At 40.5% G+C, this 27,692-nt stretch overlaps 1 protein-coding gene across 5 annotated transcripts in view; it reads right to left on the bottom strand.

Moving 5' to 3' along the window:
- The window catches only part of DCUN1D4 (defective in cullin neddylation 1 domain containing 4), a 72,404-nt gene that overhangs the window by 35,310 nt on the left and 9,402 nt on the right, over nt 1-27,692 (bottom strand). The window contains exons 1-5 of one of the 5 annotated variants that reach the window (XM_087434300.1): nt 20,476-21,194; nt 15,851-15,921; nt 15,633-15,672; nt 5,923-6,037; nt 2,973-3,064 (exon numbers count right to left, since the gene is read on the bottom strand). In XM_087434300.1, the coding sequence (XP_087290426.1) occupies nt 2,973-3,064; nt 5,923-6,037; nt 15,633-15,672; nt 15,851-15,921; nt 20,476-20,638 (481 nt within the window). In that variant the 5' untranslated portion in view covers nt 20,639-21,194. Of the gene's footprint in view, nt 1-2,972; nt 3,065-5,922; nt 6,038-15,632; nt 15,673-15,850; nt 15,922-20,475; nt 21,195-27,692 lie in introns of those variants that run through there. The other 4 variants (XM_087434301.1, XM_087434304.1, XM_087434302.1 and 1 more) reach the window with 4 other exon arrangements.

Here is a 27,692-nt window from a genome sequence, read left to right as displayed (position 1 = left end):
ATGATGGCCCAAGACCATCATGGTAAAGTTTCCATAATGATACCATGCTGTGTATCACTGAGGCAAATGGGGCCACACTGTCCCCTTTGGTAGTTTTTAACTTCTCTTCCTTTGCTGATAGAACATTTGGCACGTAGCACCTCCTCCTGGTCCCTAAACTCATTTTGGTAAAACAAAAAACAATTCTGCCATAGAACTTAATCCAAAATAGAGATGAGACTAAGGGCCTACAGTCAGGACTTATAGAACCGTTTATGACCGACATATGTGAGCTTTAGTGTAATTCTGAAATCAATGTTGATAGCTCTGTACTTGGATTAATTTCCTTATTCTTAGATGTATTTCAGAAAGTGGAAGTTATTAGATAAACGATGTATGTAAAACTGGTTATTTTCATTCTAAAGAAAAGAAAATGGGATCCCAGTTTCAGATGGAGGTCTGAACAACATACTCTCCCTCCTTCCGCCCACCAATCCTTTCTCAAGTCAAAGAGAACTAAAGCACCAAAGTACAAAGTATAAGAGTAAACCTGGAGAAAACCCCCAGCAGAGCGGGTTTCATTTATTAAATTTCTGAAAATCAGAATTTGAGTTGACAGGGTTTTAAAAAGGTGAGAGGCTGCACCCTACAATATGCAAAGGAGGGCTGGGGTTGACTGGCCAGGCAGAAGCCGGGAGGAGCAGGGCTCAGGCCGCAGGACCATGGAAAGCAGAAGGCAGGGAGAGGAGTGGAACTGAGCACCCTGGAAAGAACTCAAGGTCCATCCATGGGAAACAACTGCACTCCCAAAGGCCCCTGAGGCCCCTCCACTTCACTCTGGATTAAAGTGTGGGGAGTCAGCCAAAACCAGCTGGCTCTCTCCTAGGGAAAAGGAACACACCATGGGTGGTAAAGCCTTCCTCATTCTAGCATTTGGGGGAAGGGGGGGACCCTGTGGCCTCACAGCCTGCTCCCAGACTCGTCCTACCCCACAACCTGTCAGTTATCCTGTCTGTTCTCACTAGTTTTTCTTGAATAATACTGATCTACAGTTTTTATTCATGAAGTTGGGATATAAAAGTGAAAGCAGCTACCAGTTGGGGTTTTTAATTATTCCTAATTCAAGCCATCTTCCCTACTGATAACATAGAGGAAAAGAGGCAAAAAAAGGGGGGGGGGGGTAAAAATAGGGATAGCCACACCCACAGAAGCTTCTTGCAGGGCTGAAACCAAGGAATCACCCAGCAGGGATCTCAAGGAACCTAAAGAATGTGGCTTAATCTTTATCCCAAATGTCACCTTTCTGCAGCCAGAGAAAAGCAAACAAGAAGGAAAATTATAGCCTGCTCTCTTTTCAAAGAAAACAGAACTGTGGCTTATACTATGGAAAAATTTCTACTTGCTTGTAAAGGAAGACATACAAAAAAATAAAAATAACTGTGCTACGGATGGTGGGATTAAGTGTACTTTTTCTCTGTTTAAAACTTCCTTTTTATAATACATTTTCATAATAATAAATGTGAACCAACATAAGAAAGCAAAAAATCTTCATAATCAAAGTGATACCAATATGAGAAGACTCTTCATTCATTCATCATCCGTATACTGAACACCTGGAAAGTGCCAATCACTTTACTAAGAATCCAAAATGTCTTCAAGAGACTCACATTCTCACAACGTAAACACGAAAACAGATAATTCTAATACTTTATAAGTGTTTATACTAGTGTCCATGCCCGGCAAACAAAATCCAGCTCAAACTAATTTCAAGTAGTGAAGGAAAATTCACTAGAAAGATGTTGGGGTAGCTCAAAAAATCCAAAGAACTAGAGGAATCAGGAGCACATTCTATCAAGTCCACCACTAGAAAAGAAAGACACATTTCTCCCAGCTTCAATCTGAAAATCCCAGGAAATTTTATCTGATTGGCCTGGCCTGGGTTACCTGCCAGGCCCCTGGAACAATCTCTGTGGCCAAAAGAGCGAGGCTCTTATCAGAAAAAGGGTAGTGGTAGAGAGAAAAGTTGCCACAGGAGGAATCCTCACTTTATAAAAGGGTATTAAAACTAGTTATGAAAAATGTCCTGGAAGTACAAACAAGGCTATTAAGCTAATTAGGGACCTTAAAAGATGGACTGCAGCTTGTCAGATGGAAAAATGTCCAGGCAAAGGGTCGGCAGCAAGTTAGTTGTCTTTCATCCTGTGGTAGCAGGGGTTTTTAAGGAGTGGCCGAGGGTGGAGTGGATTGTTGGGAATGACATGTATGATCTGTTCAGTTTATTTTTTTTTTTAAATATGACCACAGGAGGCACATGGAACCTGGTTGGGAGCAGAGACTGATGACAGGAAAATTGGTGTGAAGGTTGCTGGAATAATCAAGCTGACGGGTTATGAGAGGGACAGAAATAAGGTGGAGAAGAGGAAAGGGAAAAGGGCCTCAGCTCAAACTGGTCTGAAAAATTTTCTTTTTTCTCTTTTTATACCATACACAGCAACAATAACAAAAACCGCTAGGTTTCAGGATTACATTATCTAACCAATTATAATAAGTTGCAAAAATGGGACTGAATTTAAGACGTTTTAAATGACAGAATAAACATTTTCTGCCAAATGATCTTTCAAAATAGAGACACGACATAAGAAATTCCGTTGCACTACATAAAGGTTCAAAGCAGCAAAGCTTATTTTAACTTTGATGTGTAAACCAAATAATCACCCATTACCAGCATTCTAAATAGGTTTCCTAGCAATCTGAAGTATCTCTCCCAAGTGCATTTCATCTTTTCAGTTCCCTTCTAGTGTTCCGAATTCTTTGGCTTAGCTGCTGGCTATAAATAGGACATTGGTGATTTGTTTCAACTATGTTCCTTCCCTACTGGGAACAGGGAGAAACACACACCAAATTCAAAAAGTACACATTTTTTAATTCTTTAATCTCCTCTAAGGTACCCCCTATTTTCATGAGGATCAGTTGCAGATGATATGATTACCTACCTGCATATTCATAGAACCACTCTAAGCACCTCTTACTTGAAAAGGCTTCTTCTTCAGTCTTTATTCTAGTTGAATCATATTTTCTATACATGCTAGAAATTGAGAAAGCAGTTTTAAGTTATTTAAAGTAAACATACAGAGTTCTTCTTAAGTAGCAGATAGTTTTTATTTTACTCAAACCAGACATCTATTCAATCACTATTTCAAGTATATTTTAAACATTTTACTTCCTGCATTTGGAAGCTTCAACTTTTTATAACTACAGTTTTAAACACAGTCCTACCCAATATAGAATTAAATAGTAAACACTTAATACAGGTTTTTCTCTGATTAACAAATAATCAGTAAGAACTGAATAGAACAGGTATTTGATATACTCCCTTCAACCTCAGTAGCCAGAACTAACTACAGAATAATAGTGAGATACAGCAAGAAATGCCAACAGTGTTTTCTTCAATTCATGGCCCTAGAACTCACTCATGTCTCTGCATTAAGCTCTCCTACTTCTGTGTCTTACAAGTCAGGCTGGGCACAAAGCACAGTCTAAGGAAGAACCTGTCAATATTAGACACCTCGAGGGAACATTAAGCAAATAAAAAGAAACATCAAATTATGTCCAAGCCTCCAAGAAAAAATCTCAGGAGAGAAAAGCATAGAGAAACCCTGGCTTCTGCCATTATCTTATAATCCGCTAGTATTGTGGAAACAGCCAGCATAGACTGGAGAACTGAATCAGAAAACACAGCATCCCCCTCCTGCAACACTGTGTGTGTGACCTTCTGCAGGAATGCCTTATTTCAGGATGACCTGGGGCTCAGAACCAAGATATTCACTACTTGGGAAGGGGAGAGGAGGCATTACCTTTAAAATAGTCATTTCAATAGAAAAATGAGTATATATACTTTTTATCCCTTACTTATATATAAACTGCACAAATAGTTATATACATAAACATTTTTGAATATAGTTTTTATTTACATTGTATATAATATAAAAATCATATATAGTTCTTTTTTAATGAGCACTTATTCATGACCTAGACATTCACCAGAATATCTGTATATACCTCTGATTAGAGATTCTGGGTTTTAATACCAAAAAAAGAATAAGGTTACAGGGTGTTAAGATACTGAAACTGCAAACCACCAGTTTTGTGTTTCTTCTATAAAAGGTAGTCATACTACCTAGAAACAGAGGTGGATACTGGTCAAGAGTTCAAACAGATATGCTCCAGGCCTGGGCCTGGACATTCCTATCTCAGCTCAAAGTCTGTAACTGGTCAATAACCTGGTGACCTATATATGACACTGCAATGTTGGAATAACTAAAAATACTCTACATAAAAAAAGGACAATGGAATACCATTCAGCAAATAAAAGAAAATACTGATACATGCTATTACATGGATGAACCTCAAAAACATTAGGCTAAGAGAAAGAATTGAGATACAAAAAGACTATTTATACCAAAAATCCGGAAAAGGCAAATCTGTGGAGACAGAAAGTGGATTTGTGGTTGCCTGGGGCTGGGCTGGGAACAGAATGGCCATGAGGATCTAACTGGGGTGACGGAAATCTTCTAAAATTGGTTTGTAGCGGTAGTTGCACAACTCTAACAACTTATTAAGAAATCACTGAATTGTATACTTAAAATGAAAGAAAGTTACAGTACGTAAATAAAGTTGTTTTAAAAAAAAAAGACCAAGAAAGAAACTCAGATAATGCTAGAGATCCCCATCCCTTGGGTGACCACTGAAATGCTATCACTAAAAGTACCTCACACCCTTCTGCAACTCCACTACCAGTTTTTAAACTGGCTTTATCATACTAAATTATATTAGACTGTGGTGGACAACTGTTATGTATAGTCACGAAATGCCATGTGATTATTAGAATTTAACAATTCCCCGATAATCACATCTACACCACCAAAGACGTATCAAATAACCTGGCTTCACAGAGCTGAAAATCACTGGTCTAGACATTATCTTCTGTGATTATGTTCAGTGATTATCTTCTAAATCACTGCTATCTTCTTTCAGATAATATTTTCTACCATTTGGGATATGAATAGCGACATTATTTTCACATTTTCAGAGTCCATCTCTAACCCTCCAACTGACTTACAGCATATGAAGTATCACAGCAAGAAAGAAACAGAAAAATCGCATCTAATCCCCTTGATTAAAAATGTGGAAATTCAGGCTCATTAGTGAAGCGACCTGCAGAGCCAGAATAGAGGAAGATGGAAAAAGGCAGAAAAAATTAAAACTATGATATTTGTTGTTCATTGTTTAAAAAAAAGAAAGAGAAGAAAAAATAACTTTTTACAATCAGAGTGAAACAATAAAGATGCCTGAAATTAAAAAGACCTTTGAAGTTACCAAATTTAGCAGTTCACTTGTGTAAAAGAGAAGTGGTTTTAAACAGTCTTTGTTTTTCACAGTTTCTAACACATTCTCACTCTTCTGAGAATGAACCTCAGCTCGGCTACTATTCCAGGCAGGCTTTGAGCATTCAGTACAGGCAGCTCTCTCCAGCCACCCAGCCCAAGCCCCTTGCAAAGGCAAGTGTGGGATTCCTGTGGTTGTACTTAGCGAGTGAGACCCTCTTAAAGAACAGATACATACTAATCCTGTGGTCCCCAAAAGGCAAAGACAGCAAGCCCTTAAAAGGAAAGAAGGAAACTCTACACCAGTTTTGGTGGATCAATGGACTAAGATAAAATGTTAATTTCTAAGAACTCAAATTTCCTAATTTGTTTTTGTTTTATAAACCCATACATAAAATAAGTATCGCTAAATAATTACACTTTGAAAGTTCACCTGGCAGAACCAAAACAATATTCCAGTTGGCATCTGTACACTTAGAAGACTAACACTGGATTAGGTAGAAACGTGCATCTTCGACACGCATGTGGTCAATTTTGATCTCCTGTCTCTGCAACATACCTATCGTGTCTACTCTTCTTGGCAGATAAATCATCTCCAGAGGCAGGTCTTCTCTTTTTCCTTGGCGGCATCACTTTACTAAAGCAGTCCGAAGAACTGCAAGACCGCAGACTTCCTACAAACACAGAGGCCAAGAGCACAACAGTAAGGAATGCCAGAGCACAACACCTCCAAAGAATATCACCCCCCAATTAAAACGTCCATGGTTTGTATTGTAAAGGGTTTAGATGTTATCTTTAAATGCTATAAAGTGAAAAAATAGTTTTTAGTTCCTCTTTGAGAAAATGTTCTAGTCAAGAAATAAACCTTGCAATGACACAAATAAGTTAATACTCCCCCCCCTCGCAAACTATACCAGAAAAGGAAGTTATCACCACTTAAATTCACTCTCCAAAAATACTAATATAAATCATCTGAGCCTTCAGCTCCTTTTACACGCCACTGTTCCCTCAGAAGGAACTGCACCGCTATCTCATGTACGTACTTCATTAGGCAAGGCCAGCTCAACCGGTAACCTTGAATCTAAAATACACACAAGCACACAAGTCCCAACACTCTTAAGCTTCAAGCGATATCTGATTTTTAAAAAACAGGATTTGGATTTTTGGGGCAGAAGCCTGACATAATCTTGAGCAAAATTTCCTAATAATTTTTAGTTTGTTTCAGCCACTTGAAGAAGATTCTGCCACTTTTAGTCAGGATTTTCAAGTTTTTACCAAACTTGCATTCGGTAAAAAATAATAAAATGTAAGAACAACAGACAATAACAACATGGAACACTTATTGAGACCTTACTGTGAGCCAGGCCTTGTTCTTAACGCTTATAAGTATTAACTCAACCTCATAACAAGCTTATGAAAAGAGAACTGGCATTATTGCCTATGCAGATGAGAAAATGGAGGCAGAGAGAGGTTAGGTAAGCAGCAAAATTGGGATTCAAACCCAGACAGTCTCGCTTCAGACTGACTTAAACCATTATAAATTACAAAACAATAAAAGATAATTAAAATACTCCATCTTGGCACAAGTGCCATCATACATATTGTGTCATTTGGTTCTCACAATAACCCTGAATGACAGGCAGGGCAGAGATAATCATCTCTAGTTGACAGATGGGAAAAGCTAAGGCTCAGGCATTCGAGTTTCCTTCCAAGGTCTCAGAAGTGTTAAGTGGTGAATTCTGGACTCCACATCTCTTCCTCCACTGGCCCCTTGGTAGGCCCTGGGCTCTGAGCGAGTCACCGGGACAGGAGAGAGCACAGAGGTGCTTGCATTTGGATGATCTGCATCCAGTGAATGAGCTCCAGCTCTTCACCTAACTATGTAGCTTGGTCAATCACTGACCTATGCCGGTTCATCATTTGAAGAATGAGAACTGTGGTATCTACCTCTCAGGATTTTTATGAGGAAAAAACATCCACTGAGTTTATGTGCCAAGCGTTGTGTGTAGGTAGATGACGGGGATATACACTTTCTGAGGGCCATAAGGGAGGTTTGCAGGCAGTGCTCAGGCTGGACCTCTGCGACTGAACCCTCACAACAACCCTATGACGTGGGTATCGTTAACAGCCCCATTTTCACAAATGAAGAAATTGACGCAGAGTCACTTACTGGAAAGCAGTAAGTGAAATTGATGACTGAACCCAAGCAGCCCAGTAGCAAAGCCCAAGCTCTCAGCCACTACTCCCTGCTGCCCCTACTAGGCCATCAAAGCAGAGACTGAGAACCACAGAACCAAGGACAGAGCCCTGGGGAGTGTGGATATTGAAGGGGCTGGGAAAAGAAGGTAAAAACCTGGGTTGAGAGAAAAATCTAAGAGAGTACCCTCTTCTAGAAGCCAAAGGAGGAGAGAGTGTGCACACAGAGGTCAGCTCAGGGAAGGAGTGAAGGCACACACTGGACTGAGCAAGCAAGTCCAGCAGCAACAGGTTGGTGAGGGGGCAGGCTAGATTTCAATGGGCTGGGGAAGGACGTGAGGTGAGGGAGTGAACACGTGAACATGGACAACTATTTCAAGAAACCTGCTCTGAAGGCAGGGAGACAGCTGCCAGTAGCTAATAGTCATGATCCTGGTAAGAGCAATGATCAGGGCTGGAACCTAAATCCCAGTTCACAGTTAGGCTTCCACCACTGTGCGAAGTTCCCAGGGTGAAACACTTCAGGAACATGCCAGCCAAAAGCACCTTTTCTGTTATAAAGCAGGACTACTGCCCAAATGAGGTATCTACCCAGTGCCAGGCACTGGACAACACATGAGCCTGAGAATCCTGCTTACTCCTGTAGTACAGAAGCAGACCCCAAACAGGGCTAAAAGGACAACCCTCAGCCACCTTTCTCAGGGGCCCAACCAGGCCCTGTCCTTCCAAGAGCAGAAGTAGAGAGTTCTTCAGACATAAGGCACACCCACATCTCCCTCCCGACAACAGCAGCAAGAACTGAAAAAGAAAGAGCCAGAGAGGGTGCTGCCCACACCACACACACCCCACTCACCTTCCATATAAAATGGTGGTCCAGTTTACAAACAACACTAAAGCATACAAAAAGGTCCAAAGAGTTGCAGAGTGACCCAAGCTTTTGCAGAAAAAGGATTTATTGTTATTCTTATCCATTAATGCCTTGTAGTGGGGCTTGCAGAATGAAAAAGTACGCCCCACCTAGGTGGCAAGTCTGCCACACTGCTCAGAAATAACAATCTGTCTTAAACTTCAGGCTTGTTTCTCCCTCCTTGGATGTGTATGCGTGAAGAAAAGACATTTTCTTCCAGTACTGGTCATGGTTCCGTTCCAAGCACCTGGTCTGGCAGTAACCTCTCCCTTTCACCAGTGTTTGCAGAACACAGAGGAAAATGCACTTATCTCCTCAGCTCGTGGGACGATGAGCAATAAAACAGCGTCTTTACCAGGGTCGGCCCGGTGGCACAGCAGTTAAGTGTGCGCGCGCTCTGCTGCTGGCCGCCGGGGTTCGCATCCCAGGCGCACACCGACGCACCGTTTGTCAGGCTGAGCTTTGGTGGCATCCCGTATAAAGTGGAGGAAGATGGGCACGGATGTGAGCCCAGGGCCAGTCTTCCTCAGCAAAAAGAGGAGGACTGGCATGGATGTTAGCTCAGGGCTGATCTTTCTCACAAAAAAAAAACAAAACAAAACAGTGTCTTCACCAATAAAGATTAATCCACTAGCTCTTCTACTATCTGCTTCTGCACAGAAACATACAATGTCTGGCTTTCACTGAATCCTACTTGTTAAGAGTATCACGTTTTTGGTAAACACACTAACGTCATAAGTTAACCAACTTTTTCAACTTTCTCATTTTTTTCCTTATTGATGAATGCTTTCTGTTAAAAAGTTTCACAAACCACTTTTTCTCATGTCTGTGTAGTAAAACATTGACATTTGGGCCCCAAATCATCCCAAATTTGGCATTTTATTCTTCCATTTATTCAAAACTTTTAACTATTAGCTAAGAACCACGGCTTTTTGTTTAGCTTTCTCCATCCAATCATCAGCGTAAGCGATGCTAGGGGGCCATCTTTCACAAAGAAGTGACGTCTGTTCACCTCACTGATGCCGGGTACAGCTCGGGCCCTCACTGGCTCACGACCCTCTCACCCCCGCCTCCCAGGAAGGATGAGTCAAACTCACCCAGTGAGGTTACAAAGACTACACGTCACAGCTCCACAGGTAGAAGCCTAGAACCCATGATGACAGTGGAAAGTTTCAGGCTATGTAAAAAGCAACTTTTTAATGCTGAGGAAAACAAGTTTACTTAAGATAATTTGCCAACATGAACGAAATCAACAAAATACACAGAGCGCGCACAATTCAAAGCTTGTTTGCCCCAAACCTGCTCCCCCTGTGGCAACATGGCTCCAGGGATGCGACCTGAGCAAGAGCAACAATTAGGGTTTTTTTGTGTGTGAGGAAGATCAGCCCTGAGCTAACATCCATGCCAATCCTCCTCTTTTTGCTGAGGAAGACTGGCCCTGAGCTAACATCCACGCCCATCTTCCTCCACTTTATGTGGGATGCTGCCACAGCACAGCCTGACAAGCGGAGCATCGGTGCGCGCCCGGGATCCAAACCCGGGCTGCCAGCAACGGAGCGCGCGCATTTAAGCACTACACCACCGGGCCAGCCCCAACAATTAGGGTTTTTAAGTGCACATATAAAGGCACACCTTGGGGGCCGGCTCCGTGGCTTAGCGGTTAAGTGCGTGCGCTCTGATGCTGGCGGCCCGGGTTCAGATCCCGGGCACGCCCCAAGGCACCACTTCTCCGTCCAACGTGAGGCCGAGTCCCACGTACAGCAACTAGAAGGATGTGAACCTATGACATACAACTATCTACTGGGGCTTTGGGGGGAAAAAAATGAATAAATAAAATCTTTAAAAAAAAAAAAAAAAAGGCACACCTTGGTCTGCAGGGCCCCACTTGGGTCCACCTGTGCATATACAGTATCTTAGTACAGTAATAATAAGATATATACATTATTGTGAGTCCTACAGTGGACTCTATAAATATTTGTTGAATAAATGTGTTCCTAACACATGTGTAAATCAAGTTCTGCTAAAAAATCAGTACATTTGCAGTGATTTAAAACATCTATGAATAGATAATACACCATCATTCAGAATTTTTTCCCCCATTTGTCAGTAAAACAAGCACTTGACTTTGTTTCCCAGCAGGTAGGAATTTTTTTCAAATATTTGAGAATGTTTGCTTCTCAAAATAACTGTGATAAGTGTTTTTATAATAAAAATACTTAACTGAGCATCCCACATACAAAATAGAGGAAGACTGGCACGGATGTTAGCTCAGGGCCAATCTTCCTCACCAAAAAAAAAAAAAAAAATTTAATGAGCAAATAATATAAACAACAATGTTTATCTGCTTCAAAGAATGAGCTTTCTCACATTACAGGTAGAGGCAAAATATTAAGGTGATGTTTTAAATAATAACTACAAAGCACTTTCAAAGTTATCTTCACAAACTTGAGGGGTTGTTATTACCATCCTACAGATAAGAAAACTGGCCGATAAAGTTGAGCAATGAAAGTTCCTAGATCAATAAATACCTAACAAATAAAAGTGACTTCCTAACGAACTTTAAGAAATCCAGAAATTCATTTGAAATGATCAGAGCTGCAAGTTTTCATGCTTTGCCAATCACCCAAGAAAAAGCAGTGATAAAAAACACTTTCGGGACCCATCATAAATCTCATTAGAAATACTTGGCAGGTACATATCAAAGAAGAAAAGCCTTTTGACAATAATAATAATGAAGAAAGAAGAGCAGGAGAAGAATAATCTCAACTAGTAATCCTAAACTATAATTCACGCTCCTTAATATTATCAGTCCACCTACATAGACGGACAGTGAGTCTGAAATCAACACTCCCAACTCTCCCATCATTCCAAGCTCTTTCTTGATGCTGGGGTGTTTATATGATCCTTAGAAAGGCAATAAAAATTGTTTATATTTTTTACGCAAGGGTTAAGATTTGAGTTCAGGTTCATTTCTTTTTGGTGGAGGGTTTAAAGAGAACAATGAACTATTTTATTAACTGACCAACTGTATTTTCAAACAAATTGGGTAGTCAATGAATACAGCCATTCTTCTACATTAAACAACCAGAAACACTGCCAATATTTTTCAACATGTTTATTCTAATATTTGGTCCCATAAAATCAATTTTACAGAGGAACTTGAGTTCACCTGGATCAGACCAAAGGCCCTTTCCTGTCTATCCAGGTTGCTGTTGTGATGATAACCTAACTAAGCATGCTTTTCTTAATAAATGGCATCTAAGTAGGTGCTCCACTGCCTTTTTTTCCGTAAATCTTTCGCTTGTGGGTCTCAAGTTGAAAAAATTCTATTCAGGATTCATTTTCTGTAAGATATTAAATTGTGTGCCCAATTTCTAGCCATCCCCAAGAGGTTTATAAAATTAGAGAAATTTTCTGACTCTTCCAAACATAGCATAAATGCATGTTCCAATACAAAAATCTCACTGTCTAATTTTTCACGCTATTGAGTTTGCTGTATCATAACCTTGTTTCACTTAACATTTCACACAGTTCATTCTGCCACTTCAATACTTTTTATATAACCATTTCACCTCACTTTTCACTGAACAATGTCACAAAGATATAGTAATTTAAGTTGATAAATGGATTTCATTTTAAGACATTTTACCAGTAACCAATATTTTATTTCATTTTCTTGAACAGATCACTGAACTACTTGCTTGCTTGAGTGAAATATTAGTGTCTAAATGTGTAATTTTTATCTATTTAAGACAAAAAAAATTTCCTTTTTTGTAAATAATATTGACTTCCAACATCTATCATCTTCTTCCTTACTCATTTTTTTGGTCCTCTCTGTTTGTCACTTTTTATTCACTCCCCGTATTGTGTATTTTGGGCTATTTCTCCAAAATTAACTCTCCTTGTCTCTTTTTTTTTTTTTGGCGGGAGGAAGATTGAGAGCACCAAAGAAAAGTGTTGCAGGAGACAGAGTAAGAAGATGCCAGCCTCTTTTGCACTTAGGTCTGGCTCTTCCACACACAGTTTGTTACAGATACTGCTCAGACTACTGTTGGGACAAATGATTCGAAGCAGCACTACAGTGATTAATTTTCCCAGACTTCCAAACATTATAGACTTTATGCTGTTTAATTTTTAAAGTATACTCTGTCAGCTATGGCAATCACAAGTGATGCTATAACCAAATGAGGAAATAGTAATGAAGTGGACTATTGTAAGAAATTACTAACTCTAATTGACACTGACCAGCACTTACAAGGTACCAGGCATTGCACCAGCGTGTTATATTCCAAACATCAGACATATCATCCACTGTCCCCAAGGGCAAAAGAGGAGGCATGAGACCAAACACACTTTACACTTTCGGGTTCCTTAATTATAGCTTACAGTTATTAAATTGCCACATCCAGGTTAAATATTTAGATGTGAAATTACTATGGTAACAATACTGATTTAAATCCAAAGTTCAAAGTTAACTATATAATGTACAAGATCCAGAACTTAGAGGTTTTATTACCTCAGCTAAGAGAAAGACAATCCAGAGGCTTTAGAAACACAAAATTCAGTTTTAAAAATCAAAACTAGGGGCCGGCGTGGTGGCATAGTGGTTGTGCTCCAACGTGGTGCTCCACGTTGGCAGCCCGGGGTTCGCAGGTTTGGACCCTGGGCATGGACCTACACGCTGCTCATCGAGCCATGCTGTGGCAGCCTCCAATATACAAAATAGAGGAAGATTGGCAACAGATGTTAGCTCAGGGCCTATCTTCCTCACCAAAAGAAAAAAAAAAATCAAAACTACATCAACTCTTAAGTTTAAAAAATCCTCAAAGCCCACCAACATATTGTTCCAGAATAGGAGAGAATTGTGCTTTATTTCTTAACTATTAAAACTGGCCCTGAAAAATCTTATTTCAGCATTATTGGTAGTAGCTAACAATTAAACACACTTAAATGTATACCAGTAGGAGGCTGGAGAAACACAGTATGATATATCCATGAACTAGAAAATTGTGTAGATGTAAAAACATAAAGCAGATGCTCTATAAATGTGCCACTATGCAAAGATCTCCAAGATACACTGAGTGACAAAAACAAAAAGCACATACAAATGTATACTGTACTTGGGGAAGAAACTATCATCATCATCATCATTTGGGAAACAAATATAAGAATGTAAGAGTTACCTCTGGAGAGTCAAATGTGGGGTACTATTGGGGGATGGGAGCTAGAGGTCATAAAATGAAACAGAAACCTTCACTTTTTGTTTTATACCTTTTTGACATTTCTTTTAAAACCATGTGCATACATTAAAATTATTAAGGAAATTGTTTTTGACTATCCCTGAGTTGATCTATATTTACTGACACAGAAAGATCAGGTGAAGGGAGCCTCTGTGGCCTGGCCTTCCAGAACACTACTGGCACAGTGGCTGCCCACTCCTCTCACTCCTTCCCCTGGAAGGAGGAGTTTCTGATGTAATTGGTGATCCAGGGAGAAAGAATTGAGCAGAGGAGCCCAGACCCTTCTGAACTCCCTTTCAAAACCGCCTGCCAGCAGAAGCTCAGATCCTTCCACTGTCTTAAGTGGTGGGTTAGAGAGGGGACAGTGGGTGTACTGGCCTGTGCTTATCTAGTTGTGACAGTGATTGGGTGTACAGCTATCTAATTCAGGTGAAATACTAAAAAGCCTCTACATTCTGGCTGCACATCTAAGCTGTGTTTCCTAACACAACTGTTACTTCAATCTCCATCTTGTGCCTAATTTTCAATTCATTCTGAACCCATTTGGAGGGGAGAGGGGGAGAGTTCTAAATCCCAACAACCTCCAAGATATACCATTAAATGAAAAAAGGAAAACGCTGTATATTATGTACAGTATGATCTCATTGCTGCTAAATAAAAAAAACAGTACTATAAAAATATATGCATGAATAAAAATGTGTGAAAGGATAAATATTAAATGGCGTATTGGGGGCCGGCCCCGTGGCTTAGTGGTTAAGTGTGGGTGCTCCGCTACTGGCGGCCGGGTTCAGATCCTGGGCGAGCACTGACGCACTGCTTGTCAGGCCATGCTGAGGCCGCATCCCACATACGGCAACTAGAAGGATGTGCAACTATGACATACAACTATCTAGTGGGGCTTTGGGGAGAAAAAGGGGAAAAAAAGGAGGAGGATTGGCAATAGATGTTAGCTCAGGGCCAGTGTTCCTCAGCAAAAAGAGGAGGATTGGAATGGATGTTAACTCAGGGCTAATCTTCCTCAAAAAAACAAATAATAAATAAATAAATAAATGGCATACTGAAGGAAGGCTGGATTGGGAGACATGAAGGAGGACTGTCACTTTTTACTCCGTTTACTTTTGTGCTATTCAAAATTCTCCAACAAGCACGTATGCATATATTACTATGGTAATTTTCAAAAATTTAAAATATATTTTAATAAATTTTGCTGGAAGTTTTAATAACTGTAGATCAAATGCAAGTTTCTAAACTTTATAATTATCAACAGTTTAGAGAAGTGGTTCTCACAGTGTGGTCTCCAGACCAGCTGCATCAGCATCATCTGGGAGTTTGTTAGAAATGCAAACTCTGGGGCCCCATCCCAAATCCACAGAATCAGAAAGTCTAGGGGTGGAGCTTAGCAATCTGTTTTAACAAGCCCTCCCCAGGTGATTAAAATGCTAGCTAAAGCTTGAGACCACAGGGCTAGACAATCGTGTGCAATAATTAAGTTTCAATTTTCCCATTCGTAAATCCTCAGGGCCTATACAACACACACACACAACCCTACCTACCTATCAAATCATTTGTCATCTCAATTCAACAAACGTTTATGGAATACCTCTCAAACTGCATTACTGTAGTAACTTTTTAGTATACACTAAAATACTTCAGTAGAGAAACAATATCTTGTAACCACTGGGGAGAATCCTTTCAACGGACTGAAGTACTCTGTCCTAAACCAGAGCCCCAGTGCAGATTTCCTCCTGGGAAGGAGCTGTAACATGGCTGCCTTCGTACACCCTGAAAAACATCCTCAACAAGGTAACAACTTGTTAATAGAGTGTATTACAACAACATAGAACATTCTCAGCTAGTATCTCTCCTTCATCACTTTAAATCAGGAAGTTTGTTTAAAATTAAGTAGTGTTAAGCATTTACAGATACCTGTTTGGTGATCGTCTTGGCCAACGTCTTCCGTTAGATTCTGCAAGAAATATGTTCATTATTACCAAGAAATCACATACTATATACAGCAAGTTTTGAAATTCAGTATTTTCATAAGCAGCTGATATCTTAATATCCGTAATCTAAATTTTTATCAAATACACTTAGAAGGATTACTTTAAACAGTTGGTACTTTTGTCTTTAAAAGATGGACTTACTAGTTTATTAAGGGTGTGGTAGATCTTATGAATATTTGCCAGTGTTGAGAGATGAGAGTTCAGCTGAAAGTCTTTAAAAGAAAAAGGGGAAAATTCAGTGTTATTTATTTCCCGTACTGCAAAAAGACTGTAAAAAGAAAGCTCAGAAGCCAAGATAAACGAATGTTTTGATACAATCGAATACTATCTCCATTAATTTGATATTTATTAAATAAAATCCAACGTGCAACTACTGGCCTATCTCCTAGAAATCGAGTCTGACAATAAAGTTAAATTCCCAACCAAATGTTAAAGTTCATGAAATTTTCATTTGACTTGTAAGGGAAAAAAAAATACTTCAGTAGTTGTAAAATCCTACCAGCAATGAACTTGATCTTAAGAGAAAAATGTCAACAATGTTAACAAATTAAACAAGTCACACAAATAGAAGACAGATCTCAAATGAAGCATGTTCACTTTCTCTTTCCCTTTCTATTCCCCAGAATTACCAGTACAATATCAAGCTCCTGGCAAGAAAATAAAAGCATCGCAACCATTCAGCATTTCTTACAATGTATTTTTTTTGTTGGCTCTTTTACAACAGAGAACGCAAAAAAAGGGGATCTGAGCCCCTCCCCCTCCCATTAAAGAAATAGACAAATCAAACAATGAGGCTGCAAGCTCCCAACCCAAGGCCAGAGCCCTGTGATGGAACCTACAGCTACCTGCCCTGCAATATTGAAATATGCCCCAGAACAGACACACAGGAGCAGAAATCACACTCCTAGAGAAACATGTCCCAATCAAAGAAAGTGCCACATATCATCTCTAACAATTTCAGAATTACGCACTAAATCACACACACAATACGAACTAAGTTGCTCCATCTTAGAATCCTGCACAACATAAAACTTTAAGTTAAACCATTAGGCTTTTGAATCTCTAATTTCAAATGTTTTTTGTAAAGGTAAGTATGTTTGCATACATATTAGGCTATGTAAATACAAGTTAAAATTCTATGAATAACTTCATATTTGAATAAGCATCAATAGAAGTATTTTTATAAAATATCAGGATTTACATTAGCTCCTTTTCTTTACGACCATAAAGGTTAGTCTGAAAGTAACCTTGAAAAGATACTGTAACTCTCCAAGTTATGCTATTCTGATAAAAAAGAAAAAAAATCACCCTTCACTGGAATATTTTATTTGGGACATGTATCAAATGCAAAGAACAGACCCAAAGAGCAGACGCTACAATACAAGTTGTCTGTGCAGGGCCTGGACTCTCTGGGCTGCTGCTCTGAATCTGGAAAGCTAGCTGACTTCCCTGCCAGTATTTAGAAAGTGTTATGTACTTTCTTTTCTAAATCGTGCCAGGAAGCCAGCTCTGGGCTGGTCTGCAGGGCAGACGGGCTGGCAGGCAGCAGAGCCCCTGAGATTCACACGCCCCTGTCAGGAGCAGCAGGCCACACCTGTACACGTACATGGGCCCATCCAGCGGCACAACAGCCTGCCACCACAGTCACAGCCATCAAGAATGGTCCAAAGAACCAGAGTCGTTGGCTCAGAGACAATCAGGGCAGGGTCTCAGGCTCTAAATGGGCCTTGAATATAGACAAGTGTTAACTGTTTAGCATCTGAATGGTTTAGCCATATTTAAGGTAAATGATGACAGAACATGGCACAGAACCTTGATTTTCCATCTTAATTAGTACAACTGCAGAGAAAAGGTTTAAAAAGCATTTGGGGTGTGTGAGTGTATGTACGTGTGTGTATTTATTTACTTACGTTTGTATTTAATAAACATGGATGGGGTCTCTAAAGCTAGAAGCACCATCCTCTCCTGACCCGCAAGAGGCAATGGGGAGCTTACACACACGCCGCCCCCTCCCCTGCATCTACTACTAAGCCACAACCCCTCTCTTTGTACTCTCTCAATTTAAAAATAGGAAGACAAATGATAACATTCCATTTTGATCTTGAAATAAAAATTAAACTCCTGAGCCCTCCAAAAAACAAAAATGAAACTGAGAAAACTTAAGGATCTAGATTCTCTTTTCACTGAGGCCACATAGGAGAGAAGAAAGTGTCTTGCCAAAGATCATTCAAGCTTTTTCTACCACCCTGATGTTAATTCAATTGTCAAAATGCAATAAGAGAATCTAAATGAATCAAAACTGCAAAATTCTTCAACACACACACACACACACACACACAGTTCCTGCCAAAATACCACTGCGCTTTACAACCCGACTGTGGAGTCTGACAGTTGGTTTGAACCTCAGGTCTACCAGGTATTTAACTGAAATCTTGACGTCCTCACCTGTAAAAAGAGATTACAATGCCTAGATGTGGCAGACAACCATTACAATGCCTGGACCACAATAAGTGCTCAATAAAAGATATCATTATCACTAAATTCGCTTATACCATTTTCCACACCCCACAGTTATCTAAAATGGTCTCTAACTTCCGTAGGTCCAAGTAAAGCCCTACATCAAAAACCCCAGAGTTGGAGCTTCTTCTATGACTGACGCATGCGGCCTGATACATCTCTACAGACCATGATGGCATTGCTATGTTCATACACCACCAGCTGATGTTCATAATGATGGTCCAAGTGAATCTCAACACAGCGGAAAAAATATACACGAGCATTTAGGACCAGGTTCTAAATACGGAGTTTCACTTCACAGGCAACGAGAGTAACAAAGTTCATTTCACACATCACGTATGTCAGCAATTCTCCATTTCCATATCCAATGTCTACTACCATTACCACTCCATCATCACCTCACCAAAAAAAAAAAAAAAAAAAAAAAATAAACAGGAAAAAGAAAAGGAACCAGCAACACAAATAATTTATCTTTAGTTTCACCAAGAAGCTAAGGCGGAGACACAAATTCAGGGAAAAAGGACAAAAATGGCATTAAAAGATTAACCCATAAAGGTTAACATATATTGAATTTATGGTTCATCTATTCAGTGCTCAGAGCAAGTAACAGACCTTGAAATCTAAAATAGATTTCACATCCTTAAGGAACAGATATTAAGGGTAAAGATCAAATGCTTTACAGAGAACGTATTTAGGAAAGCACTAACTGATTCATAAAAATCTCCTTCTGCTCATATTTCAATTCCAAAGGATAAATGCTAGGTTAAATCAATTTTATTCCAAGATCAAATGGCTCTCCACAGTAAAGCAGTGACTGGGTTTGCATGTCACACAGGTTTACAAGTCCAGCGTGACATGCAAACCCTATATCCTGTAACAAATGGCTCTGCAAAAAGGCACAACCTGCTTAATAAACAGCTTGCCTAAACTGTCTTCCAGGTATTCTTAAAACTACCAACAAATGTAGACCGGGCATCAAGTTTTCTGATTTGGGGAGTTTTTTTGTAATTACCATTTGCTGTGACCTGCATAATATAAAAGAAAAAAAATGAATGCCAGTGAGACGGTCTAAATCCATTCCCCCAAACCACCCAGGCATAGAATCCCACAGTATAGATGGAGACACAAATGTTAGGAATGAAACAATTATCAGTAAGTTCAGACAACGACTGTCAACCCAAAGAATCAAATTTAAAAATCAACAGTCCTAAAAGAGTTTACTTCCATAAGAGGGTCAAAAACAATTTAAATACATAAAAATCAAAACCTCTCCTTTATACCATAAATAGTCACTTGTTAAACATAGCTGGGAGGTGATCTCAATTACAATAGCAACAAAAAGCAATAATCCTTACAGGAATAAACTTAAATACACAACATACGATGAAGAAACAATAAAAGTTTACCAAAAGACATAAACGTAGAGATATTACATTCCTGGAATGGAAGGACCTAGTATTGTAAAGTGATCACTTCTCCCTTTACTAAACTACAAAATAAATGCAGTCAAATTCCTATTCTCTCGGCCTCCCAGATCCCCACCCAAAAAAGAGGTGTGGAAAAGGGAGTCAGGGAAACTTGGCAGATTGAAGTTCATCTGAAAGAACAAACATGCTAGAGTTGCCAAGAAATTGTTGAAAAAGAAGAATGAGGAACAACTTACCCTATCAGATACCAATACATAGCGTAAAGCAGAGGTTGATAAACTCTCTGTAGGGGGCCAGATGGTAAATATTTCAGGCTTTGTGGACGATACCATCTTTGTTGCAACTACTCTGCCATTGTAACTCATAAAGCAGCCACAAGCAATACATAAACAAGAGAGTGTGGCTGTGTTCCAATAAAACTTTATTTATGAAAACTAGGTGGTGGGCCAGATTTGGTTCATGGACTATTGTTTGCCAACGCCTGATATAAAGGTACAGTAATTTTAATAGTATGGTACATGTGCAAGAAGAAAAATCAATGGAAAAGAGTTGATAAACATATGTATGTACGCATGAATATATATGTATGTCTAAACACACATACAATTAACGTATGATAAAATGGCCTTTCAAATCAATGGCAAAGAGATAATTATTTAGTAAATGGAGAAGCAAATGTGAACAAATTAAAATTAGTTCCAACCTCACCCAATAGTTACAGATGGAAGGGGAAGGCATTCAACACGAATGAAAAATCCTTGCAGACTCAGGGCCCTGCACATTCTGCCTCTATCCATCTATCCAATCTTATCTCCTACTCACCTTCCCTTCGCTCCCTCTTCTCAGTCACAGTGACCTTCCTGCTGTTCTGTGAACACTCCAAGCACACTCGTACCTCAGGGCCTCTGCACACGCTGTTGTCTTTGCCTTGAGCCCTCTTCCCTCTCATAATAACATAGTAACATGGCCTGCTCTCACACTTCATCAGGTTGCCATGTAAATATCACCTTCTTACAGAAACTTGCCAGACCAACAACAGGACTCCCTCTTTACTCTTTTATCACCTTACACTGCTTTACCTTTCTTTTTATTTTACTTTTCTTTATATTATACAGTTGTTTATAGTTGTTTGTCATCTTCCTCTCCCATTAGAATGCAGGCTTCATGAAGGTCAGGACTTGGTCTTGTCCACTGCTGTATCCCTAGTACCTAGAACAATGCCTGGCACATATTAGGTGCTCAGTAAACACTCAATGAATGAATGGAGGCAGGTACAAAGGCACTAAGTCTTAAATTCGATATATTCAGGGCATTTCAAGTGCATCCACACCATTAGATCTTCAAATGTGAGAAGCAGCATGATAAAAGAGGAGACTCAAAAGGAAGGCAGAGGTCAGAAAACAAGGATCTGTGAACCCTGCTTAAGAGTTTAGATTTAATCTCCTAAGGACTTGTATTTCCAGCTGAGCCACCCAAAGGCATGCAAATGTAACAAACAAACATGGTGCATTCAAGCAGCATCAATTTTACTCAATGGTAATTTGCCTACAACACTTTTACATAAAAACAAAAACATGATTATGGCACAAGACTTTAAAGAAATTTCACCACACCAAACTACGCTCCAAGCACCCTGCGAGTACCTAATTTACTGAACTTCTGCCACAGCGGAATGCTGGTGGAGAAGTTTGAGAAGCACTGCTATGGCTCTGGGTGCCGTGGAAGTGTTAAAACCCGGAGTTTTTTAGAAAGATCCCTCTATGGCAAACGTGTGGCATGGATGATGGGTGGCCCGGATTTAGAGTGGCCTTTCATGAAGACTACTGGAAGAGACTGAAGTAGGAAATGATTAGGGCCTTAAGTTAGACAGCAGCAATACAAGCGGAGAAGAGAAATCCTGAGTACAGCAGGATTGCAGAACATCCACATTTAACTCACACAAATTCAACTTTATTCACTTGGCAAAAAAAAAAAAAAAAAGGAGGGAGAGAGAACAAAAAAATTTCAGTTGTCCCAGAACTGCCTTCCCTTCTACTTAATGAGCAGGAGATGGGCAACACGAATCCCACAGTCACTCGGTCCGCCTCAGTTTCCATGTGCCAATCACATTTTGTGCATCTCACAACACTCTAGGAGTCTAGTATTTAAAGATTTTTTTTTTAATAAAACATGGTCCCTAAATGCAAGCCAGCTGCTTCAACTGGTGCTCAACTCCAGAGCCAGCCATCCGTTCCAACGCTGGAGGAAGAGCTGCCTGTATCCGAAACCATCTCCAATGGGCACCATCTGAACGTATTTCCAGCAATATTTTTAATACAGGTGATCGTCACCTTACATATGGACTTTAGAACTAACTTCTATATAAAATGTATGTGATGGTACCGTAAGGAAAAACCACTAAGACAGCATTCGGGAGATGAGAGAGTACCATTCAACATTCCATGTCCTTTTGTCCAATTCTCCTCGTTTTATTAGCTCAAGCAGGGTCAGACAGCTAGCTGTGGCCAAGCCGGGAATAATGCACATCTTCTAATTCCCAATTCAAAGTCCATTCCTCCTTCTAGCTTATTTCTAACGAGAGCAAAAATTGATCTTCATGTTCCATAAAGGGAAAAATCAGCATTTCCCACCTAAAGTTGTTAATAATCAAGCACACAAACTTAAGAGTAATATTTTTTAAAAAGTTACTAAAACTGGCTAAGGGCCAGCCCCGTGGCTTAGTGTTGGGTGCGCCCGCTCCGCTACTAGCTACTGGCAGCCTGGGTTGGGATCCCAGGCGCGCACCGACGCACCGCTTGTCCGGCCATGCTGATGCTGAGGCGGCGTCCCACATACAGCAACTAGAAGGATGTGCAACTATGACATACAACTACCAACTGGGGCTTTGGGGAGAAAAAGAGAAAAAAAGGAGGAGGATTGGCAATAGATGTCAGCTCAGGGATGATCTTCCTCATAAAAAAAAAAAAAAAGTTCTAAAACTGGCTAAATCTAAAACAACTTACCAAGTTTTTTTTTTTAAAAAAAAAGAGAAAAAATGTGCAGAAAATATATCACCAATAACACCAATGTTATTTCTATTTCAAGTACACTTCTTTCTTCTGGTCACTATCGAGTCATAAAAATACTTTATTATTAGCTTAAACTCCAGTGGGTGAGTCAGTGAGCAATGCTCTCAAGTATAAAAGTTTTTAATGCATCACTATGCACAGATATTTGATGACAACGAAAATGATAAACTAAACCAGTAAAGGCTCTGGTGGGGTGGTGCAGAATAATGACCATGTTAGTGCCAAAATATTGAAACAAAACTAGACAAAATTAAAGGTTATCAATATCAGCATTCATCCTAAATGTTTCTGGGACAGAAAAAGAACACGATCCAGTCGAGCAGGGCAAGGCCTCTCTAATGGGATTCAACACAGAATGCTTAGGAGTTCTCTAAGCAACAGGTTACATGGCCCATCCTGAAACATCAATTTTGCTCAGTGATATGGAAAAAGAAAAAAACTTCGTTGTTAAAGCCAACAGTGTTCTGTATTTGAGAGCCATTTTTTAGGTTTGCCTTGTCTCCTTCCTTCTAGCAACAGGAGGCCTCTTTCCTATGGGTTTCAGATAGACTGAGAATGAGAATGTCAATGATGTCAAGCGGAGACCCCTGCCAACCTGCAAAGGATATTAACAACCTTTGATTTCAACCCCTGAGATTCTGGATTTGTTACTGCAGCATAAAAGAAAAACATCCACATCCTTAACAAGTCCTTACAAGGCCCTACATGATCTGACCTAAGTCATCTCATTCCATTATCCTTGCTCACTCCATTCCAGCCACACTCTTCCTTGAATACTCAAGTGAATTCCTACCTCAGGGCGTCTGCATTTAATATACCTTCTGCCTTGATGACCTCTGATGTTTCCAAGGCCTGACAGTTGACTTCACTGAAATATCTACTCAAATGTCACCTCACCAGAGAGGTCTCCTCTGACTTCCCTATCCATCTCCACCAGATTTAGATTTCTGCATAGTACTCGTCACTTTCTGACATTCTTTAACAGCTTTATCGAGATATAATTCACATACCACACAATACACCCATTTAAAGTGCACGATTTAATGGTTTTTAGTAAATTCACAGTTATGCAACCATCACCATAGTCTAATCTTCAGGTATTTTTCTCACCCCACTAGGAATACCTCCCCATCCCTGCCCGTGCCTCTTCAGCACTAGGTAACCACTAACACACTTTCCATCTCTACAGATTTGCCCATCCTAGGCATTTTATATCAATGGAATCATACACCATGAGGTCTTTTGTGACGCTGACGTTATATTTTATAATATCAATAATCTTTGTCCTTTGTCACTCTCCCTCAAGCCCAAGCTCCAGGAGGGCAGGGACTTTCTTTTGCTTTGCTCACCACTGTATCCCCATACCTAGCATAGCTAGCCTAACACATGACAGAGACCAGTGAATATGGGAATGAATGCTTTAAAAGTCGTCAATGGATCCAGCAACGTGGATGTTACTCCGTGACCTCAGCGAAGACTTCAATGCCAGAACTGAGGTCAGAACGAAGAGGGCTAAGGATAGACCAGGAGGTGAGGGACACACTAAGTCAAGCTTAACAACTTGTTCCAGAAGTTTGACTGTGAAAGGGAGACTAGAAATGCACATGGGATTGAGGGAATGTTCCATTTGGGTTTTACGATGGTGAGACTTGAGCATGTTTAAAATGCTGATTTGCTTAGTATCCTGGAAGGTTACAGTAGCCAGAGTGTAAAGAGCAGGCCAGATCAGGAGTCAGAGCACATCTACATATGAGCTCGCACATACATAGTACATGTGATTTTAAAAGAAAAGTATAAAAAGTGGGCCAGGTCCAACGGCCTAGTGGTTAAGTTCAGCGTGTTCCGCTTCAGTGGCCTGGGTTCGGTTCCCAGGTGCGGACCTATACCACTTGTCTGTCAGCGGCCATGCTGTGGCGGCAGCACACATACAAAATAGAGGAAGATCAGCAACACGTTAGCTCAGGGTGACTCTTCCTCAGCAAAAAAAAAAGTACAAAATGCAATTTTAAGTAAAAAAGATCATTAAAATGAATTCTACCTCAAAATGACTTGAAATATAAAATCTACTATAAAGAGAAGTCAACTTTTTTTTGACACTATAAAAAGTAGTTTTAAATGATCTACAATATCAATTTACACCTATGCATCCCAGCTGACAGTCATTTACCTATACGAGATGGCACAGGTATATGTCTCATTCGTAAAAACAAATATATTCACATTTAAGGCCAAATTATTAAAACACAAAGATTTGAAATGAGTTTTTTATACCACAAAACTAGGAAAAACCAAAAGCTAGGTTTGTCGGACAGCTTCATATTACATGCCCTTCACTGCCAGAAGTAGGAATCTCTTCATCTATAAAATGAATAACAGTGCCTGCCTCATAAGCATACTGTGAGGATTAAATGAGTTAATGCTGCAATGCGCTTAGAACAGAGCCTGGCACACAGTAAGCGCTACCTGAGCCCTGGCTATAATGTCACATGGTGAGCAGGAAGGGTCTGTGCTATCCTCCGAGGGCAGGGCCCGTAGAAGAGCTGCTGCATCTTTTGAGTCCCCTTCCCCAACAGCCCAAACCAAACCCAGCTCACAAATTTAGCTATTTAAAACTAATCCAGTGGCTGCACATCAGAATCACCTGAGAATCTTGAAAAAAAATGCCACTGCCAGGGCACCAACCCAGATCAATTAAATAAAAATGGGAGTGGTCGATCCTTTCTCAAGCAGCCCAGATGATCCTAATGTGCAACCAGAGAGGGGAGTTCTAGCCCCACCCTGACTCAACCCCCAACCCTCCACGGCCAATGCACTCCTGGAACAACCTCAGCACAGCACAGACAGGAATCCACCTCACTCCCCAGTACTCCACCAGCACATGAAAAAAGGATCAAGATCCAGGCTTTTCAAGGCTGAAAAGCCAGGCGAAAATGAAAAGAAACCAAATGGCAGAGAGGAAGGTGTTAACATCATTCTCCTCACCAATAAATATTTGCTATTTATAATGGACAAAAGCCAAAAAGGTGAGCCCTGGAAAGGGGAACGTTGATAAGGGGAGGGAAGCAGGTCATCACAGGTGACTCAGCGTTTTCACTGAACACACGATCCAAAGTTAAAGCCATCCAAGCATATGGCTGCTGGCTTTTTCCTCCTAACGCTCACAGGACCCATAAAGAGGCTGGGAGGAGAAACCACCCACCCAAGAGAGCCAGCGTGCCACCTAGCACCCGTCATCCACCGCACAGCCTGTGCCTGCTGGTGCCATCTCAAAGGAGTCGGCCACTTCAGGACACCGGGTCTGGCTGCACTCCAAATGTGACAAGGAACAAAGGGCCCTAGATTCATGCCCTTCACCCCACCCTACCCACTGAAAAACACAGATCCACTCGGCAGTTCAGAGTAAAAACCACCCTTTAGTCTCACTAATGTTACAAGAGGCCAGATTTAGGTTGAGTACAGCACCAGCATCAGAAAGCCCTGGGCTGGCGTCCTAGCTGAGTGACCCCGCCCGTGACCCAACCTCACTGAGCCTCAGTGTCCTCATCTGCAGAGCCAGAGTAACAGGCCCCTCTTCACAAGGCTACTGCAAGGATTAAACAAGATGGAACATGCTAAGCACCCAGCACAGTGCTGGCACCAAAAAAGGTTCAATATTCTAATCCCTATTATCATTAGAATGTGGAAGAGACTAAGACAGAGGAAACTAGAAGATCAAAAAGTAAAGACAGAGCAGAAGGGATAACAAGGTATCAGGTCTTTAAAACGGACTTCAGTAGCCAGTTGCCTAGACTTGAATGTACAACTACCCTCAGCTTCCTGTTTAATTGAGAACAGGTAATCTGTGGTCTAATCTTGGTCTGTGGGAATGACATCTGTAGAAAGAAATCTTAGAGGGGAACAAGACTTAAACTCACCCTCAACTACAGAAAAAGAGAAGAAAATAATTTCAAAGATGTTACACAAAACTACATTACAGGGCGGCCTCGTGGCTTAGCGGTTAAGTGCCCGCGCTCCGCTACTGGCGGCCCCTGGTTCGGATCCCGGGCGTGCACCGATGCACCGCTTGTCAGGCCACGCTGAGGCCGCGTCCCACATACAGCAACTAGAAGGATGTGCAACTATGACGTACAACTATCTACTGGGGCTTCGGGGACAAAAAAGGGAAAAAAAAAAAAAACTACATTAGGAGCTCTCCTAAAAGGTAAGTTTTATGTTTTCTGGTTTTTCTGCAACACTGTTAGATATCTCCTGTATTTAAAAATAATATAAAAAGCGTGTGTTTAAAAAGCATTTAATAGACGTCTATTTAAAATAAAATCTAAGAAGACTAAAAGCGACTATATGTCATTAGTGAGTTCAGGAAAAGTAGGGAAATACTTTGCTTTGCCACCATCAGTTGTCCGGTGAGAATCTGTTTCTAAATGCCCACTGTCATTGTGAGTAAGATGGCAGAAATGAGGGAAAGAAGAGGAGTGGGAAAAGAGGAATTCATCCTGGATCCTGATCCTGTTGGGACCCATTCCAAGAAGGAAAGAACCAAAAGCAAAATGGAGATAATTATATCAACTGGCACTGTGTTATCATTCATAGGCCAGTGACAAAATATGGAATTCCAGTATACCTGCAGGGTTACCATAAGGATTAAAGGAAAAGCATAAATAGGACGTTGAGTATTATTTCATAGGCAGGGATGGGGCACTTAGACCCTGGAGTCAGAATCTCAATTCACCACTTACAAGCTGTGTGACCTTGAGAAGCTCAGTTAACACCCTTCGGCACCTCAGCTTCCTCCTCTGTAAAATGGGGATGAAAACAGTACCTAACCCACTTCAGAGTGTCCTGGTGAGGATTAAATGAGTTAATGCAGGCAGAGCAGCTGGAGCTGCCCCAGAATAATGACCGTTTGTGTGTCAGTCCCTCCTCTCTCCCCACGCCCCACCTTCTCTGGCTTCTCTCTTTCCTTCTCCCACT

The sequence above is a fragment of the Ceratotherium simum genome, chromosome 8, assembly GCF_057802395.1.
Source record: "Ceratotherium simum simum isolate JZ-2026a chromosome 8, ASM5780239v1, whole genome shotgun sequence".
NCBI lineage: Eukaryota > Metazoa > Chordata > Mammalia > Perissodactyla > Rhinocerotidae > Ceratotherium > Ceratotherium simum.
Note: the sequence above shows the minus strand (reverse complement) of the source record. Positions and strands in the feature narration are given on the sequence as shown.